The sequence below is a fragment of the Falco naumanni genome, chromosome 1 (genome assembly GCF_017639655.2).
Source record: "Falco naumanni isolate bFalNau1 chromosome 1, bFalNau1.pat, whole genome shotgun sequence".
Classification (NCBI taxonomy): domain Eukaryota; kingdom Metazoa; phylum Chordata; class Aves; order Falconiformes; family Falconidae; genus Falco; species Falco naumanni.
Window position 1 is genome coordinate 4397320 of NC_054054.1, and position 18793 is coordinate 4416112.

Here is an 18793-nt window from a genome sequence, read left to right on the forward strand (position 1 = left end):
CGGCCCTGAGGGGAGGCGGCGGGCGGCCGGACCCAGCGCTGCGCCTGAGGGGGCCTGCGGGGCGGCCGCCTCCCCTCCGCCGCCCGTGGCCTTCCCCGTGTCGCTACGGCCGCCGGGCCCGCTCTGCCCAGCGCGGGGCTTTGCCCGGGCCGGCCCCCGGCCGTGCTTTGTCCCACGGGGGAAACGTGTCACCGGGCTGGAGCCGAGCCCGCAGCGGCCCGTCCCACTGTGCTTAGCGCTGCTGTGCTTGGCTTGGCCCAAACCCTCTTGGTGTGGGCCTTTTTCTTCCTCCGCTGGAAGCACAACCGCTTTTTTGAGGGAATGGTGCTTCGTGAAGATAATTGCTATTTTCTGTGATTTCTGAGGGTCGTTGTCAAATGACAGGCTGTCTTTCCTTTTCCAGCCAGCTTGGATAAGCACGGATGCGCCTGGCTGTATTGGAGCAGAACCTTCCACTTACGGTGGGATTTATCTCCTGCCGCTGTGAGGTGAAAGCCTGGGAATGGTACAGCTGGTGGGCAAGTGCAGTCTGAACCTGAACGTACCAGCCTGCTGCCGCCCTGCCATCCTGCCGCCCCGCCATCCCGCCTTGCACAACCCCTTGCTGCAGCTGGGCCTGTTTTTGGCTCCATCATTAACTTTCAGGTCAGTTAGTTTCACATTTGTCTATCGACCTTTGGTAACAAGAGGCAGAGCGAAGATTAACATTAGAAACTGCATTTTCCAGCTTCTCACAACGGGCCTGCTTTTTGAGGTCTTATCACCAGGTCTAATATCCTGCCTGTTGCATGAAATTCCTCAGAACTTAAGCGTAGAAGCTACTTCTGTTAGGAGCACAAGATGAAAATTTGGTGCTCATTGTTATTGTTGAGGGAAGGTGAGTAGTGCTTGTTGGTATGCCACGGTTCAGCTCAAAATAAGGATAACCACGCTAACTTTTACTAATGTTAAGAAATTTAGCATCGTTTTTTAATATGTTCTTCTAAGGCTGAGTTGATAGCTGGGAGAAAATGTCATGAATTTAGTAGTGTTGAGGAGCATGAATTCTGCCATGGAGCTATGCTACATGATACGCACCAGCCAGGAAACCAATGTAGTAGTGTTATTTGGAGTAGCGATTGATTTACATGTCTAAGCTTCATTTTTCAGTAGGTGCAGGTAGTGTGTTTTGTTGTCATTGTTCTAGATTTTTGAGCATGCAGTCTTCTTGTTTATTTGCTTACTAAAATATAAGGACATAAGTAATACAAATACCAAACAATAATGCAAACAAATACCAACAAAACAAACAAAAAAAACCCCAACCTAGGCATCAAAGGTACAAAATTACAAGATTTTCACTGTCCTCATCACTAAAAAGGTAGTCTTCCATCAAAAGGGGAAATGAAATAGCAAGTTCTTTAAGTCATCTCCCAGGAAGTGTATTTCCCCCTGGGTCTTCACATGCTCATACTGCTGAGTCAAAAACACCCAAGTGCAAACATGTTGGTAACAAAATCACTTTCTGGCAAGTAAAATAAAAACAAGTACTCCTCTTACTTCTGGTAGGGCGGAAAGGAGGAAAATGAAGTGGGAATTTCCCAGTAAACTCAGAAAGCTAGTCTGTAGTTACACCTAGTATGTAAGTGTAAATTGTACCTGCTCTAAATAGATGTGTTGTGTTGGTATATTTGATACAGGAACTGAAGTTACCTTGAAAAGACCTGGTGTGTTGGGCTGCTGAGAATCCAAGAGTGTGTGGGCTGCAAGAACAGTGATAGATTTCAGTTTAAAGTAAGGGTCATCAGCCTTCTCCCAGGCTCAGATATCCTCCCAGCTGTGTTTCTGCAAAAGTATGTCCTGGTCTAAGCAGGAGGTTTAAAATTAGTAGATACCTGTGGGAATTTTCCTTTACTTCCCTCCTTTTTAATGGCCAGCTTGTAAAAATGTGCTCGTGTAGGGAATGTCTTTTGCACCCAATTAATTTACAACAGAGCCAAATGAATTTATTTTACAATTTTTACAGTATCAATTAATTTACAACAGCATCAAAATGAAACTGAGGGTTCTGCTAGCACTTCTGAGAAATGCTGATTGCTGTCTGTATTTTCATTTTTCATTCCTAAATAAGAAACTTAATTGCATGAAAAGAAAGGGAGTGGAGGAAATTCACAGGTCGGGAGACTGCCAAGGTCTATAGAGTTAATATGTTTGAACCCTGTAAGAGAAAAAACATTGTTATTTAGAATTGACAAAGGCGTTAAACTGTCAAAACGAAGACAGGCTCAGATGTACCGTGGGCAGAAATGCAAGTGTCCAGGAGCCTTTACTGTGGAAAACTTGGAGGGGGATTCAGAGGATCCAAAATTCGGGCTTTGGGGCCCACAAGAATATTTAAATACACTCAAACTCACCTTATAGATCCAGCTTGTTAAAGATTTGAATACTGTTGAGTATAGTTAGTTCAACTTTCATCTTTCATTGCAATTGGGAGGTGGTTAGGAGTACAAAGTGGTTATACCAGGCAGAACAAAAATAATGCACTTTCATCTTTGTTACTTCTTGCCCCTCTTCCTCTGTTTCACAGTTTCTTAGCAGTGCTCTTTACTATTTTGCCAGTGTTCAGGGGGGCAATGCATTTTCCCAGAAAAAAGGTTAATTATACTTAGAAATAATTATACATGTGTTAATGTGTGTTCATACTACATTGCGTTGTAGTATTCAGATTACTTTATGTAACTAGTTTACAGGTTGCAAGATAGCAAGCATTACTGCATCACGTGCTGTTTCTTGAACAGAGATAAGACTGTTGTCTTAAGTTTGCAAGAAAGTACAGGAGATTTTAAAGCAGGTGAAAGTATTACTGATCAATAGCAAAGGTCAACGGTGGAGTTCTTTTACTTTCAGATACAGAGCTTAGAACTAGAGTCACTGAAATCTCAATTTTTCTCGGGAAGTCAAGCACCCATACAAATTAATTATCTCGTTTGTCTCTCCAACCATAAAGCAGAAATAACAGGGGTATTTTTTCACACTCCTTGCAGATATTGTTTGGCCGGTTAACACAGTTTGTATGCTTTTTGAGAAGGAATGTAATATCATTCTGTAAACAAAAATGAAACTTTCTAGGCCTTCCCTTATTGTGTCTATTCTGTTGTGTTTATATTTGGTAGTACTAAGTTTGATAGTGTTACTATTGTGGTGGGTTGACCTTGGCTGGTCAGTAGGTGTCCACCAAGCAGCTCTATCACTCCCCTTCTCAGCAGAACAGGGGGGAGAAAATACGATGGGTGAAAAAAAAAATGTGGGTCAGGATACAGGCAGTTTAATGAAGCAATAGCAAAAGCTGTACACAGGGAAGCGAAAGAAACCAAAAGATGTTATTTTCTACTTCCCATCAGCAGGTGATGTTTAGCCACTTCCCGGGAAGCAGGCCTTCAGTACCCGTAGCGGTTGCTCTGGAAGACCAACGTGGTAAATAACAAATGTCCCCACCCCCCCTTCCTTCTCCTTTCTCTCAGCTTCTCTACCTGAGCAGATGCCATACGGTATGGAACATGCCATCGGTCAGTCTGGGTCAGCTGCCCTGGCTGTGTCCCCTGCCAAGATCTTGCCCACCCCCAGCCTACAGGTGAGGCGGGGGCAGGCTGGAGAGAGCCGTGATGCTGTGCCAGCGCTGCTCAGCGGCATCGCAACGTTGCTGTGTTGTCACCGCCTTTCTAGCCACCAGCACAGCACTGAGGGCTGCTGTGGGGCTCGGCCAGACCCAAAATGACTATGAAGATATTTACTTCCAAAACTGCGTAGAAAGATTTAATGTTAAAATCAGTATCATAGCAAGGTTGGGTGTTGATTTGGAATATTGGCTACACGCGGTTAATAAATAAAGTACACTCAACAAAACAAGACCAGTGATGAGTACAGGATATATTACAATTCAGTCACAAACAGAAATTGATACTGATTTGACTACTTGTAATTGCTTTAGGACAAATTAAGAGAAAATGGGAAGAAAGGCTGAAGAAAGTGGAAGAACTAGCATCTCACTATGAAAGGAACCCTCTTCCTCCAGTTTATAGACCAAAACTGTCCAAACCCTCTGAGCCATCCTCTGTTTGGAAAATATTTTGTCGGCAGGCTGAAGCTTTCCAGTATGCAAAAACCTGCGAAGAGGTAAATTATTTGTTAGGTGAATGTTTCTGCTCGTTAGGTACTTTCAAGGTTGAACTTCATTTAAAAGATTGGTTGACAGTAAAATCTTTATCAGATTGCAAGGGTTTTTTTCTTCTTCTTTTTTTTTTTTTTAAACTCTTTCTACCCAATCCTGAAACAGCAAGTTGTTTTGATGATTTTTTTTTTTCGTCTTTGTAGGAGATCATGCTATACTGGAGGTAGCTTTAAGAAATACTAGTTCTAACATAGGAATTGATACGTGATATTAACCTCCAACAGTAAAAGTGCTTTTTGGTAACACTATAGTGATAGATTTATTTATTCTGCAGATGGGCAAGCTGTCAGGGTTGGGAGGAGAATGGGAAGGTAGTGAGAGTTGAGTAGGAAGAAAGAGAAGGAAAAGATTGAGGAACATAAAGAAGATAAACAGGAGGCAGAGACAAAATATAACAATATAATTCTCCAATGGCAGCAGAGCAGCAAGTTCAGATAAGAAGTGATGAACCAAATGTTATGCAAAATGTATCCTCTGGTTTCAGTTTAATACTTTACAGATTGATTGTTGTTTTTAAAGAAAGTACTGTGTTTTTCTCCATGCTGTTTTAGGTGTTTAAGTAATCCTGACAGTCTGTTTTCCAAAGTGCACTCATGCTGGCTTAGCAGTAGATATTTCTGTGTTTTCTTTTCAGATTTCCATTTCTGGATAAACAATATATAAAGTCGAAATATTTGCTATAAAGCCATATGCTGCCACCATGCCCATGAGGCTATTCCGTTCAGGACATTGTTCCTCTTCTGGTTAGATGCACTTGCCACTGATCACAAGAACGAAGCCTTTACAGAGAAAACAGAGTTTACTTTAATGCGCAGCAAAGAAAAGCTTCAAATTTTTACTTGTGTAACTGAAATCAGAACACTGCTCTTAATTAAAAACAGATGCTACTTAGCTTGAAAAGGGATAAGTGATCTACTAGTAGTTTTCTAGTATTTACTAACCTTTGACTAAAGAAATTAATGTCAAATAGGAACTTCTGAAGACTTTAACTGGTTCTTTGAATTAAAAAACTTCAATGTTTTTATTTTAAAAAGGATGTTCATGTATTTGCCTTGGAAAAGGACATACAAAGTGCACAGAGGTTTTACCTTGTGACATCATATAAGGAACTTTGGTTTTATTACACGTGAGTATTTGAAAAGGTACCCTATATTTTACCATGAGATAGCAGTGTGCTATATCTAGTAGTAGCTCTTACCGGAGAGCTATTCTCAGCAGCCATGTGCTGCTCTGACTAGCACAGAGCTGTAATGGGTTGCCTGAGGTTTCATCTTGGCAATGGGGAAAATCTTCCTAAGGACAAACCAATCTATTCTGTCGTGGGTTTCTGCTTTCTTTGGAGCTGCAGACTGCCATTACTCCCTGTGGATTAAGAAACCTGTCTACTTAAATCTAATAGCAGTAGGTTCACTTTTGCTGTCAGCTTTCCTCAGCAGATCATACCAACAAGTGACACAAACATATTTCTATTAGTCATATATCAATTTAAATGGGCATTAGTATAAATGTCTGGTTTTGTATTTGCATAATGTAGCTTCAAGTATTGACAATTTGATCATATGCTGAACCCTTTTCCCCAATGTTTTCTTTTATAATAAAACATTTGGTTATGAAGTATAAGAAAACTTAAGGTCCGATTTTTATATGAAAAGTAAGCTTGATTTTTTTTTTCCTAATTTGAAAATGAGATTAATTTTTGGTTTAGTTGGAAAAAAGTCTACGTAATCTCATTTTCAGTGCTTAAGACATATAAACAATAACTTACTAAGTTTTTTACTGTAGTTTCCATTGCTCCTTAAATTCTCAATAGCATTTCTGTTGACAGTATGTATTGTAAGACTTGTGGGGGCGTGAGGAGAATACTTTAGTTTTGATGCTGAAACTAGTTACAGAGTTTTTAAAGCATTATAGGGCTGCTACTTTTTTTAATATGGGTGATTGAAAAATATTTAGGACTTGTGGGATCCTTGTTTGCAGCTGATAAGTATGAATAACGTTTATCATGAGATGTGACTTGTTTTTGTTTTTCTTTAGTAAAGGTTATAAAACAAGCCTTATGCATTGCTATGAAGTAATTCCTGAAAAAGATGCTTGCAAACTGTATTTCGATTTGGAGTTCTACAAACCAGCAAATCCTGATGCAGATGGCAAGAGTATGGTTGCAAAGTTAATTGAGGTAAACTGGAGCAAAGTCATGTTGTAGATTAATATGAATTTGTTGATGATTTAATATGAAAGCAAAGTATTTACCACTTCATCTTGATTATTCTGTAGTAAAATGAAAAATAATTGTATACCTAGTGGTTATTTCTAATGAAGTAAAAAGTATTGTTTTAGTTAAAGCAAAGGTTTTCTTTAAGTGAAATGGAAATATAGAGAGTGATGGTTGTTGGAATGCTTATATCCACTGTAGGTTTACTGATACAATGTTTGCTCTTGCTGATTGTTTTATGTGCTGTGCCATTTCAAAGCTGTAAAACTGAAGGAATGTTTAAGTAGTCTTCATAGTAGCATCAATAAAAGTTCCATTCGGACATTACTCGGTTAATTTCCTTTGCCAGCTGGCACGATTGCATATCAAGGCTTAGACAGATCCCTCCTGACTTGAGGTCTTTTCAGACGCTAGTTCATTATAGTTGAGTTAAATGATGATGTAGAGAACATCAGGTGACTGCACATATCAATTTGGTACCTACAGTTAAATATCTTTGGTAATTATCAATTTTCTTAAATAGTGCACATTTCCCTTTTATTGCAAATTTTGTTGGAAAATGAGCTCCACTGCAAATTCAGTATGACAGAGGTGGGCAGTAAAGCAGGTTTTTAGAAGAATATCTTCTATTCCAATAGAATCTCTTTGTGAGTGGCCATTTATTTGTGAGACTTATGACACTTAAATGTTCCTAGCTAGAAAGGAAAGAAAGAAAAAGGTGATTGTGGTCCTTCCTTTGTAAAGAACCCTTCATTGATATAGAATCTGGAGGGATTTTCTGCAGTGCCGGATCAGTTCTGAAAACTAGATTCTTCAGGTTAAGAAGAGAACTGTGGATTTCCTGGGTGGAGGATCTGAGATGCTAAAACCCCCTAAGCTTCCAGACCCTTAGGTTCCAAGCCCCAGTCTCAACATGGGTAATCACAAGCTTAGCTTATGGAAGGTTTTTAGAGCTATTTTAGAGCCAGACATCTTATATTTTCTGCTTAGTTAGTGTTCATTGGGTCATACCAATGAATTAGCTAAATCATAACAGTGAATTAGCATACCAGCCCTTTACATCATGACAGCCTCTATCTTCCATTCTAGTTAAGCCTGCAGTGCAAACATTTTCACAGTGTCAACTGTTTTGTGGTGGAAAAAACCCAGAAGATAAAGCTACTAAATTAGAATTCAACTTTAAAAACTGAAAAGCTGCTCAGCTTATCACTGTTAAGTGTATTCAGTGACTTGCTTATTTCAGGAAATAAAGTCTATGTCAAATTTGAAAATTTGCTATCTTATGAATTAGTTTGAATTAAATTAATTGTATGCTCAAAATGAGAAAAATCTGAAAAAAAGATGTAGACTGTGCATTTGTGATAGGTTTTATAGATACCACTGTTAATTGTGCTGTTTTCTCTAGCATTTTTAATGTTTATAATTTCAGCTTGTCAGCCAAAAATTAAAAGAACTTTATGATGTAAATTGTTCAGCCAAAGATGTCTTGGATTTAGATTCCAGTACTGATGAAAAATTTAGTCGACACTTAATATTTCTACTCCAAAAGGCTGTATTTAAGGATAATATTAATGCTGGTAAGTCTGTTCTTTTCTCTTACATCTAGAAAACAAATGTGAGGTTTTGACTTTGTACAGTGCCATCTCATATTTGAATTTTTGTTTTAATGGAATTATATGTGGAAACAAGTAAGTATTCCCAGCAGAAATGGCTACCTGTTTCTGTTTCATTAAGCTTCGTTATTTCTCAACTCATCTTCTGCTTCCTTTTTCTATAACTAGCATTTATGTCTGCAAAAATGTAACTTTTTTTGTGCCTGTATGCTTTATTTACAACACTACTGCCAAGACTAGCTTTTGATGCGACATTTTTTTTACGGAGTGACTATGACTCCTTAATTTTCAAGTTAGTGTCAGCCTTAACAGTTACAGCTACAATAATTGGTTCTAAATACAGTTGGTTTGTGCTCAGCAGAGGGTCAGAAAGGCAGGACGAAGATGTTTTCAAGCCACCTGTGCATAAACATGATTAAGAGAAAGCTGAAAGCAATTTTAGTTGTTGATGTAAGCTGGGATTTCATGGGATAGGGGAACTCCAACACAAAGAATTGCCAGTTCAGAGTTATTTTGACTCCATTTTTAAAATAAGTGTATTAATAATCTCCTCACTTCACAGAAGTATTTTGAGATACTTTTAAAATACTGTTTGTGAAGCACTGAGTTACTAGTGGTGAGCATTAAGAAAAGTTTATGTTGAAATTAATGATTTCTTCTTTTGTATATATTCTGAATGGTGTGCAGTAGAGCAGGCTTGTAGACATACGTGAAACAATGAGGGCACAAGAAAATATCAGCTGAGTTTTGTCTGAGTGAAGCAGGAACTGATGGAAAACAGCTTCCCCAGTGGTGGAATTAAAATCTGTATCAACCTACAAACGCAGAACTTTGGGTTATTTAACATTGCACCTGCAGCCTTGGTTCTGTAAGTTCTTAATATTTGATTGTTTGATTTTGTAGCCTTTGTTTCTTACTGGTTTTGTTTAAAACAAACACGCAGGGTGCGGAAGCGGAAGCAGAAATGCAGTTATATAGTACCCTATTAATAATCTCAGGCGTTATTAGAAGGGATGAAATTAGGCTTTGTGACATTTAGCTCTACTGTTTGTGTTCAGGAGTAACTGTGACAACAACAGCAGGATTACAAGAGATCGTGTTCTTTGTTACTGGGTTTTCATTGGCAGTAGAATAGGAAAAGTTGAGGATGTTTGGTTCGTAATTTTGGTCCCACTCAGGTTCCTGCTTTCATTCTGCTGTCAGCTTGGTCACTATCTGTCTGACTGTCTTTGTTCCCAGTCTTCCTTTTCCTTTCTCATCCTTACCTCTTTTTCTAGCTCTGCAGCTCCCCTCATTCCAGTCTTGAGTAAAGCTTACACAGGTGGTATAAAAAAAGAAATGTAGTATTTCCTAAGTAGCTTCTTAACGGTGCATTGTGTATGGCCTAGTAGGGGATTGTATAGAGCACAAGGAAGATGGGCTCTTTGTTTTTCGTAATTAATGACAGCACAGTGATGCTATCATTAATGACATGGTGCTGGGCTTCTTTCTAGCCCCATATGGCATTAGAGAAAATCTGATTTTCTTTCTGAATTGTCTGCTTATTTCATGGGAAGAACACATGTGCTGTTGGATCAAAGTTGCGTAGGGTTGAAACATGTTTTGTGCTCTTCTGAGGAACCATCTGTGAAAGGTTTTGTCAGCGTGAACACCTGGAGAAGTAGAGCAAACTGTAAGGAGAGGTCTTGTAGGCCTGTCTGCATGTACAGAATTTATTCCCCCAGATATTTTTAATATATGTATGTGGTCCATGGCCTAAACATCACTTCAAGCCAGAATTCAGATCCTTACTCCAACGCAGAGAGGCAATACAGTTTCTCAGAACCAATCTTTTTTTCAGTTTTTTTTAACATTAAAAGAACTACTCATCATTCTTAGGAGCAGTGGAATCTGTGTCCCTAAACTTTATGAGTAGTAGCTCACATGGCAAGCTAAGCAGATTGTCAAAGTTCTAAGCAAGTGCTTTTAATATTGGCTGACAGCCCCAAGCATGACACAGAGCAGTCACTTATGTGACACTGTGGTAACGGCTGCAAACCCCAAAGACTTAAATGGGATTACTGCAATTTGTAGTTCAGAAGTACGGCCTTTAACTCCTCTGCCAGTATAAAACTCTTTAAGTAACACGTGGATGATAAATAATTTGGTATGACAGCAATTTTAGCCTGTGATCTTGATAACTAAATCGCATTAGTCCGTTCTTTCAGTAGAAGCTTCCACTGCTTATTCTAGCTCATTAGTTAAGTGTCCTGTGTAATTTGGCTATGGGTTTTGTCTGTCTGTCTTTGGTTACCATCTAGCAGTGCCTGGAGGTAAAGTGGGAGTTGAATTACAATACTGGGAGCTTGAGAAGCCATTACTAAATACTTTTTAAAAAGTAATTTGTTGTTTGAGTAAGCCCTGGTCAAACTCTTAAATCAGTTAATACACTGTGAAGCTGCAAGTAAACCTTTTCAATCATTCTGAAAGTGAAATTAGGTAAGGCAGCAGCGAAACGGACAATCACAAGCTCTTCAGAATTCTAAATCTGAGTTCATTAATGTCATCACATGCTGTCATTAACTACTGCAAAAATATTCAGCTAAATGATTAAAAACTACCTATGATAGGATAAAAAAATAAGCTGTGTAATAGCAAAGCTGTAGGAATGCGTTACTTGTGTATGGAAGAGTTTCACTCAGTGGTACTTGAAATATTAAATCAAACTACATTTTACAAGGGACCTCGACTACTTCGTTCTTGATGCTACTGTCATTAACCAAGTGTTCCTACATTAAGCATTTGAGTAAGCCTTACTATTAACAGCCTAGTTCATCTGCAGAAATGCTCCTGCTAAGCTAGCCTGAAGGCTGAAACTGAACTTGTTAAATTTCTGACGTTCTAGCGGAAAACTCAGGTTCACAGAAATTTCAGTGCAAAATTCTTCCTCATATTAATCATTAAGTCAGGATCATCCATGCATCACAGCAGCTTGAGATGTAGTCTGTCAAAAGCTTTAATAACTGCAGTGGCACAGGTGTTGTGATGGCTAGGAGAAATTCTTTTGAAAGATACTGAAGATTTCTATTTCAATTTTGCCCTTTCATCTGGGACTTTGAATTTAGTTTGGGAAATTCTAGTGACAGCCTATGCACTTCAGTTTCATTATGTTGTCTGTATTTCTACAGAGGTCATTGCTCAGCCATCCTGCTTTTCAGTTCTCTCTGTTCTCAGTAGTAAAATTGCAAAGAGGAAGGTTGTGGCTGTATGATACAATTAATATATGCACAAGTGTTTATTTTCTCCAGTTTTGTTAAAAAAAATACATAGTTTAGTAAAATTTCTTGCCAAGCAAGAAATAGTTTAGTAAAATTTTTTGCCAAGCAAGAAATTCTTAGTTACTAACTAGAACCATTTTGTACTGGGCTGGTCAAAAGATATTTTTAAAAAATCCAGAAGTGGGAAAAAAAAAACCCCAAACCTGAACACCAACCACTTCCCTCTTGGCTGTTTTGAAAAATGTTTGTACAGGAATTGTTCTTTTGTGACTCATAAATGACGTTAGCTGCTCTTGGGGTTTTTTTGTTTGTTTTTAAGGTAACTTTGTGAGAACCATTTTGCAGCCAGCCATAACGTTAATGGAGAGTAAAGCTGCTGCTGTGATTCCAGAAGGAGCAGGATGTGTTTTCCAGTGTTCCACAGAAGCAGTTGGATTAGGTGGTTCTCTTACAAACCTCGCAGCTGTCGAAGATGCTTCCAGAGGCTGGCCAGCCGTTGCTCACAAAACGAAGGATACGGAAACATCACACCAGGGACAAAATCTGGATTTTTCTTTTCTAATGGTAAATGATAAAGAAGGCAACAAGCAACTTTTTGTGGATCTAGGTAAATACAAGAGTGCTTTTTGGGATGCAGCAAAGGTTGAGAAATGAGACATTTCTTAATATTTGATTACAGATAGTAAGAACAACAGTGTTCTTATTGTTGTCCCTATGGTCAGAATTTAAACCAAATACAATACATGCTGAAAATGCAATCATAAATGCTGTACTTCAAAGGACCCTTAGATTCTTGATCCACGAAACTTCTTATATTACTAGATTTAATTATTTGAAGAAACTCTTGCCACACAAGAATCTAATTTTGTTCCTAAGGACTTAGTGCTCCTATTTGGATTAAAAAAGAATAGCATATATTGCATTTTTGTCATTTCAGTTGAATTAAAGCTGCTCAGTTATGGAACATGTCTTACAGGCGTGGCCTTCTGCATTGTTCTATATGCATGAATTGAGCCTTCCTCCCCTGTTTGGAATGGCATTTGTTAGGTTTTAATGACAGAATAATAGAATTTTTGGGTTGGGCACTTCATGGCCCAGCTGGTCTTAGCCTACGCACGGTATTAAAAGGTTAAAAATCTCCAGGAGCACAACACCCATAGTCAAAGTAAAGTTTGAAAGTTCCACCCTTCTCCATCCCCATGTCTGGTTTCACTGCTTTGTGCCTTGTCTCAGTGAAACGAAAATAGCTTGGCATGCTTTTGTACAGCAGTCTGTTATGTATGGAGTATGCTGCCGACTTTATCTTGGGTTTTTCTCAGCCTTCTCTGATGAACCCCCATTCCTTCAAATTCTTCTCATGGAATTCAGCGTCGCTTTTATTGCTGGCCACTTCAGTATATCTGATCTGTTGAAACATAATCCCAAATTTGGCACTATGGAAGGCTTCTCCATTGCTTCTTCAGAAGGATTACTTTGCACCTACTGTTCAAAAATCCTTCGAGCATATTCACGGACAGAAGTTAAAGAAAAGCAAATCATTTACTGCATCACCTTTTAAGAATCTGATGGTAGTCCCCCAAAATTAACCATCCTCAATATTTATGTTACACACTTTACCTCAAAATTGAAAAGCTCAAATCAAAATAACTGGAATACTGAATTACTGTCATGAGGCTGCAGTGATAGAAAGCTATGTGACATACTCGTCACATCCTCAATAAATTCTTAATTAGGCCATGTTTAAGATGCCTGTTCATTTTTTTTGTTTGTTTTTGAGATTGGAATTAAATTTTCCTGATACATGCTTCAGACAAGTGATGTGTGGTTCACAGAAAGGAGAAAGCTTGATGAAGGCCCTTCTGGTTAAAATAATTGTGCAGCTTTTTGGGGTCAGTTGTATTTCACAAAGTTCATGTGAAAGCACCTGTTTCTTAGGCTGAGGGGAAATTTCTGGTGATGATCATGTCAGAATGATTAAAATGCCTAAGTAGAGGTGTTGGGTGTTTGTCTTAATGCTTCTGTAACATAAAAATGTACGTGTGTGCATCATCTTGCTTGGTTGCATTTCTTCTATGGGGTGTGAGCTGAAGTCACTAATAGGTTTTGTCCGTTCCTTAGACCCGTAGCTGGGCCTAAGGAAAATTGTTTAATTTATGAGTATGGAGTACCTTAAATCTGAGCCAGTGTTGTTATGTTAAGTAATACATGTTTTCCTGTAGGAGTTTATACAAAGAATAGAAATTTCCGGATGTATAAATCATCAAAAGCAGGAAAAAATGTGATTCTGAAGATATCGGAGGATAATAAGTTTGTCCCTAACTGTGAAGAGGATGTCTCCTTGGAAGAAGCATATTTTCTTTCCTCTTTGATCTGCAATGTTAGGTAATTGTTTAATTCTGGTGGAGTTTAAAATGCGTATTTTAAAATACTTATTTTTTTCCTGCAGCAGTTATGATTAACTCCAGTCAATGGGCAGTTATTCTGTTAACGTTGTTACAGTGTAACTTAGGCATTTCCCACAGAATTAATTGGATTTGAGTAACAAATTCCTTGGGACTACTTTTCAGGTGTTTAAAGAACACAGAACGTGTGGTACGGCTTCTGAGTTGTGCCTCGTTTCTCCATACTCTTGCCTCACTCAAAATGCCGAAATGTAACAATTATTATATTTGGTCAGATTGTGTATAGTTCTGAAAGGAAAAATTACAGCTTTCCAGTCAATTAAATACGAAGAGTCTAAATAGTTTCTGAAGTATGATTAAAAGAAAAAGGGGTTTTGTACATGTTTACTTGCCTGTCAGCAGATTTCCCATTTGGTGCAGATCCCTCCTTAGGCTGGATACTGGTACATACGATAATCAAAGTTCTCTGTATCTGTCTAAACCCTGCACTGACTCTGTCTTGAGATGATCCTAATCGTTACTGCTGCAGGCAAGGTTCAAGTGGTACAGCCATCTGTATGGTATTATGTATAATATTTTTATAAAAACATGTATTTGTGACTTTGATTTTTATATCCTGAAATAGTCACTACCCTGAACCACTGCCAGCAGCCCCGTAGCATCAACAGTGTGGTGTATTCAGACCACAGGAATCAGCTGAGTCAGCCATAAACACGGATGAGAAATTCTGCTGTGTCGAATTTAGTCTTCAGTGATCATCTGGCTTCCAGCTAGTAACACGGCAAGGAAAAGCAGTTCATTGTAGAGGGAGAGGGGAGAAAAAGGAAGCCTTTCAAGGGATATACGTGCATAAATATTACATCTAGAGCAAACCCTGCTGGAAGAGTGTGGTCCGGCAGTGATTAATATGGCTGGGTCCTGGGATTTTTGCCAGGAACCAAGTTGTGCTGTTCTGGAGGAGGAACCCATGCCCTCTGCCGGTGCAAGTCAGAGGAAATGGTCCGAATGACAAGAAAAAGTGCTAGGGGGATAGCAAAAGGTAGGGAAGGCAGCGTCCCGAGCCAAATCGCAGACTGGCGGAGGTTAGCAGGGTCCTCTGGAGGACTCTGCGCCAACCCCATGAGCTGGTGGCCCAGGACTATGTTATGTTATGCCATAATATGATATGTTACAGTAAGTGTGTGTTATGCTGTAAGAATCATGTGTTTTCCTTTGTATCCTCTCTATTCTTCAGAGTAAGGGATGACACAAAAGTTCTGTCATGTGGCTTTTCAAAGGAGGAGAGAAAAATGTCGTCCTTTTCAAACAGTAGAACTACCAGGAGCAGTAGAGGTACCTCAAGCCTTTTCTACTGTACGGAAAAAACAGTACTTTTAAATTAGTTGTACAGTGACTTACACACTGGTGACCTCTCAGAGGGCTTTTGTTCAGCTCGCTCTGCAGGAGGCAGCGTCCTGCAGCACCTGAATGCCACTTGCCCTCCCGTAGCTGTCACACTTTGTCCCAGTCCCTCTGCACTGCAGGGGGGCGGCAGGGGTAGCACTTGAAAGACCTACGGGAAGGTAACAGTGAATTTAGCTCCAGTTTTGTGTGAGGATTTGGTGCGATTCAGGTACGCTTTCTGCCTACAGTCTATCATGTGTAACAGTGTCACGTATTACAACGGCAAAGCCAGTAATGGTACTTGGCATTTGTTTTAACAGATTCCATGGAAGGTTATCAGGGTTCACCGTATCCAGAAATTGATTATTTTGTTCGCTCTCTGGTTAATAAAGATGGGGTACAAGGAGGTAAAGACCACTTTGCTATTTACAAATCACTATTCTGCAGCATTATTTTTAAAGAACTTACTCAATTTTTTTTTCTTCCCCAGGGATACGGCAATGGCGTTACTTCTCTCAGGAAGAAAAACTTGTGTACGATATTTCTGGTTACCGTTGGTGTGAAAATATTGGAAGAGCTCACAAAAGTAACAACATCATGTGTGTTCTGTAACTGTTCGCTTTAAAACAGCTTTATTTATTTGCCTGCTTAACTGTTACTCTGTAAAAATGCTGAAAAAAAGGATAGATAGATTCTATCCTACAGGTAGAATCAGCACCTGTTACAATTTCTGCTCTCTTACTTTGTGGAGATACAATACTACTTTTAAAGAAAAAAAACGTCCCACAACTTCCCCCTCCCCCTGCCAAATGAACCTGTATTGCTAATATTTCTGTGAAGTAATCTTGATGCTATTTAAAATGCGTGCCTAAAGTTGCTAATATACAAGTCAGATTGTTAAAGCTGTTAAGTGGTACCATGCTTTGATGCTTCTTAGCTAGGAATCTGAACAATCAGAAATAAGGTGAAGAAAACAGACCACTTCTAAATTCACTTACAGTACTTCTTAAATTACATTAATTCTTAAATTACATACACTAAAATGACAAAAGTAACTCCTGCCACCACTCAGTCAAGATGACTTTTGCTAATGACTCGACAAGGACTCAGACTTCTTAGTTTTGGCAGAATAAGTGTTGAAAAGTCAGGTTTTTTAGATTACCTTAGAATTGCAGTATATCATTAGTAGAAAATGTTTAACTTCAAAATAACTCTATGTAACACTTAAAATAACTGAAAGATAAGGAATGATTTTGAGAAACAAGGGTATGACCCCCCCCCGCAGCCACCATGCTAGATGAACTTGGTGTTTCTCAAGGAAGTTGCTTGAAGCTTGGTGTTTCTAAAGCACAGCTGAAAAAGCTGGGTGGTCTACAGTTGACAGGAAATAGTGATTTTATCTGGCTTTTATAATGAAATTATCTGTAACAGCATCAGCAACAAATCTGATCTCACAGTTAGCTCCCATATACTAATCTTACTTTAATGACTGTTTCTTCCAAGCTGAACGTAATGAAGTTGACTACATTGCACTTTCAAATGTTAGTCTTAACAGGAATGTATTTTTAACTTAAGAAGCCTGAAGTTTATTGAAACAAATAGACTATACAAAACAAGTAAGTAGTAAGTATGTAAAGAGTATGAAGGCGATACTCATAGAAGCAGACAAACAAAGCCTGTTCATTTAGTGTCTGTTTCCTACTGTATGCATTCACCTCTTTTATGAACTGTTACTAAAAACTGAATTATTTCATTCTTAGGATTCTGGTAGATCTAAAGAAGGAAGTCTGGTATCAAAAGTGTCACGATCCAGTCTGCAGAGAAAAGAACTTCAGATCACAAAGTAAGTATTCTGTGATTTCAAAGCAATTACAGTTAATACTTTTGGGAATGTTAACTTTAATAAATGCCGTATATTTGATTTAGGTTTTCCACTACCACCTACGATATGTCTCCCGTTTCTTTTTAAAGAGGTATGTTTTTGTCCTGTCGGTACACTAAAGTTCTTGTGAGTAAAGCTGTCTTTGGAAGTGATTGAAAACGCCCACTAATGCAGTCTGATGAGCTCCAGACAGTATGTTATACATATATATGGAGATATCTCTCTCTCCATACAGTACATATACATTACACAGGTATAGAATAGCTCCCCCAGAGCAGTTGGGCTGGCGTGGTAGCTCCATCTGTTCATTCTTAAGTTCAAAGCCTGTCAGCAGAGATGATGCTAAGTCACTAGAACAGCCTAACTGCAGCAGGACTCGAGCCTTTGGTCATGCCCAGGGCATGAACCACAAGACCGCTGCAGGTGCAGCATGGAAAAACTGCCCCAGTTAAGCTCTGCTGTGCGTGTTTGACTTCGTGCTGGGCCAGCTGAAATAAAAATGTTCCTGGAACACTTGAGTCAAAGTCAAATTTAAGTCAGTGACCCTCAAAGGTGAAGTTCACTTAGCTCCGTTTCAGTGTGTTAAAGCACTGATGTTTACCCACAGAGACAGGGAGAATATTTAAACCAACCTGATACTGCACCCGGATTCTAAGCCCTGAAGATAATAGTTTTTCCACCGAGTAGGCCATAAGAATTGACATCTTTGCAACTTCTAAGTTTACACATTGCACTTTTAAATTTCATAAAGCAGCATGGCACATTAAGCTCTACTTAAGCAGATCACCAATAGCTGTTAGTGTTTTTTCGTAGGAAGTGTAATTTAAATACATTTTCAGATCCTGTCAGTATCTTTAAGCAGACACTAAAATTAGTTTTAACCTTGTATTATTTTAAGAAGCTGTACACAACAGAATACTTGTAGTTAGCTAGAAAAACAGAAAATTTCTTCTCCTATTAAAATGGGCTTCCATAGGTTAACGTGGCTATAAATGAACATGCTGGAAAATCTGTCTTGTTGGCCAGCTTTCTGTAGTATCCATTAGATGTGACAGGATGAGTTTCAAACTTTTAACTGATCTGAAAGGTTTGAAGACCATTTTCATATGGAATAAGTAATATTCTTATCTCTAAAAGGAAGAAGAGTATACTCTAATGGATGAAAGGGGGAACACAGAAGAAAAAGTAAAACCGCATTCTGACGTGCCAGACTCGTCTAAAAGCTCAGTATCTCTAGAAAAAAGCTTGTCTCGAGACTTCCTGCTGTCAGACAGTGAGTGGGACAACACGAGCGATGATTCCTGTTTCCTGGAAGCTACTGAAGATGTGGAGCTAGCTGAAGCTGTAAATGATAGTTTGAATTATGCCACCGAAGAAATTCCTGATGAAGTTCTTCTGGAAACTTTAAGGAAACAGGACACTTGCAGTAAAGGCGGCAGCTAACCACAGACCTGGCTAGCAAACTGACGGCCTGCAACAAAGCTTGCTTATCCTACGCTTTCTGTGAAAGATACTCCGACGTAGTGCAAGAGTGCTCTTCCAGACTGGTAAGAAAGAAACAAGTAACTGCTAACAAACAAGTATCCTCAACAACCGGATGGCACAAGGAGCTCATGGAGGATTACATGGGGGCTGAAGAGTACTGGACTGAAAATTCATCATGAGTGCTGCTCTGACTTTAGCACTTTTAACACGTTGTGTGGTTTCTGTTTTCTTAGTAGTATGTCCAAGTTTTACTGGCAAGCGAAGTAAAATAGATTTCTTCACTTCCAGAAATGGGAGGAAACTGTTCAAATAGAAATTTAATAAAAAATTTGTCTATCAAACCAAAGTCTGT

The 18793-nt window shown here is 38.9% G+C and overlaps 1 protein-coding gene and 1 long non-coding RNA gene across 10 annotated transcripts; one reads left to right on the forward strand and one right to left on the reverse strand.

Moving 5' to 3' along the window:
- The first annotated feature begins 49 nt into the window (after positions 1-49).
- PRIMPOL (primase and DNA directed polymerase) lies at positions 50-18782 on the forward strand. Of its 9 annotated transcripts, none has more exons than XM_040605109.1 (16): positions 50-645; positions 728-877; positions 1680-1773; positions 3381-3453; positions 3968-4152; positions 5242-5333; positions 6242-6383; positions 7849-7996; positions 11609-11896; positions 13509-13671; positions 14926-15023; positions 15395-15481; positions 15565-15673; positions 16835-16917; positions 17001-17047; positions 18094-18782. In XM_040605109.1, the coding sequence occupies exons 4-16, from the start codon at positions 3387-3389 to the stop codon at positions 18397-18399; spliced, it is 1815 nt and encodes a 604-aa protein (XP_040461043.1). In that variant the 5' UTR covers positions 50-645; positions 728-877; positions 1680-1773; positions 3381-3386; the 3' UTR covers positions 18400-18782. The 9 variants fall into 9 exon arrangements, with proteins under 9 accessions (XP_040461043.1, XP_040461258.1, XP_040460883.1 ...); XM_040605324.1 differs by lacking the exon at positions 728-877 and having other exon boundaries at positions 50-270; positions 404-645; XM_040604949.1 differs by lacking the exon at positions 728-877 and having other exon boundaries at positions 1680-1832.
- LOC121093730 lies at positions 4341-11600 on the reverse strand. Its single transcript, XR_005829645.1, has 2 exons — positions 9298-11600; positions 4341-4986 (listed from the first exon to the last, which is right to left on the reverse strand). It is a non-coding gene; the product is annotated as an uncharacterized LOC121093730 (long non-coding RNA).
- Positions 18783-18793: the final 11 nt, after the last annotated feature.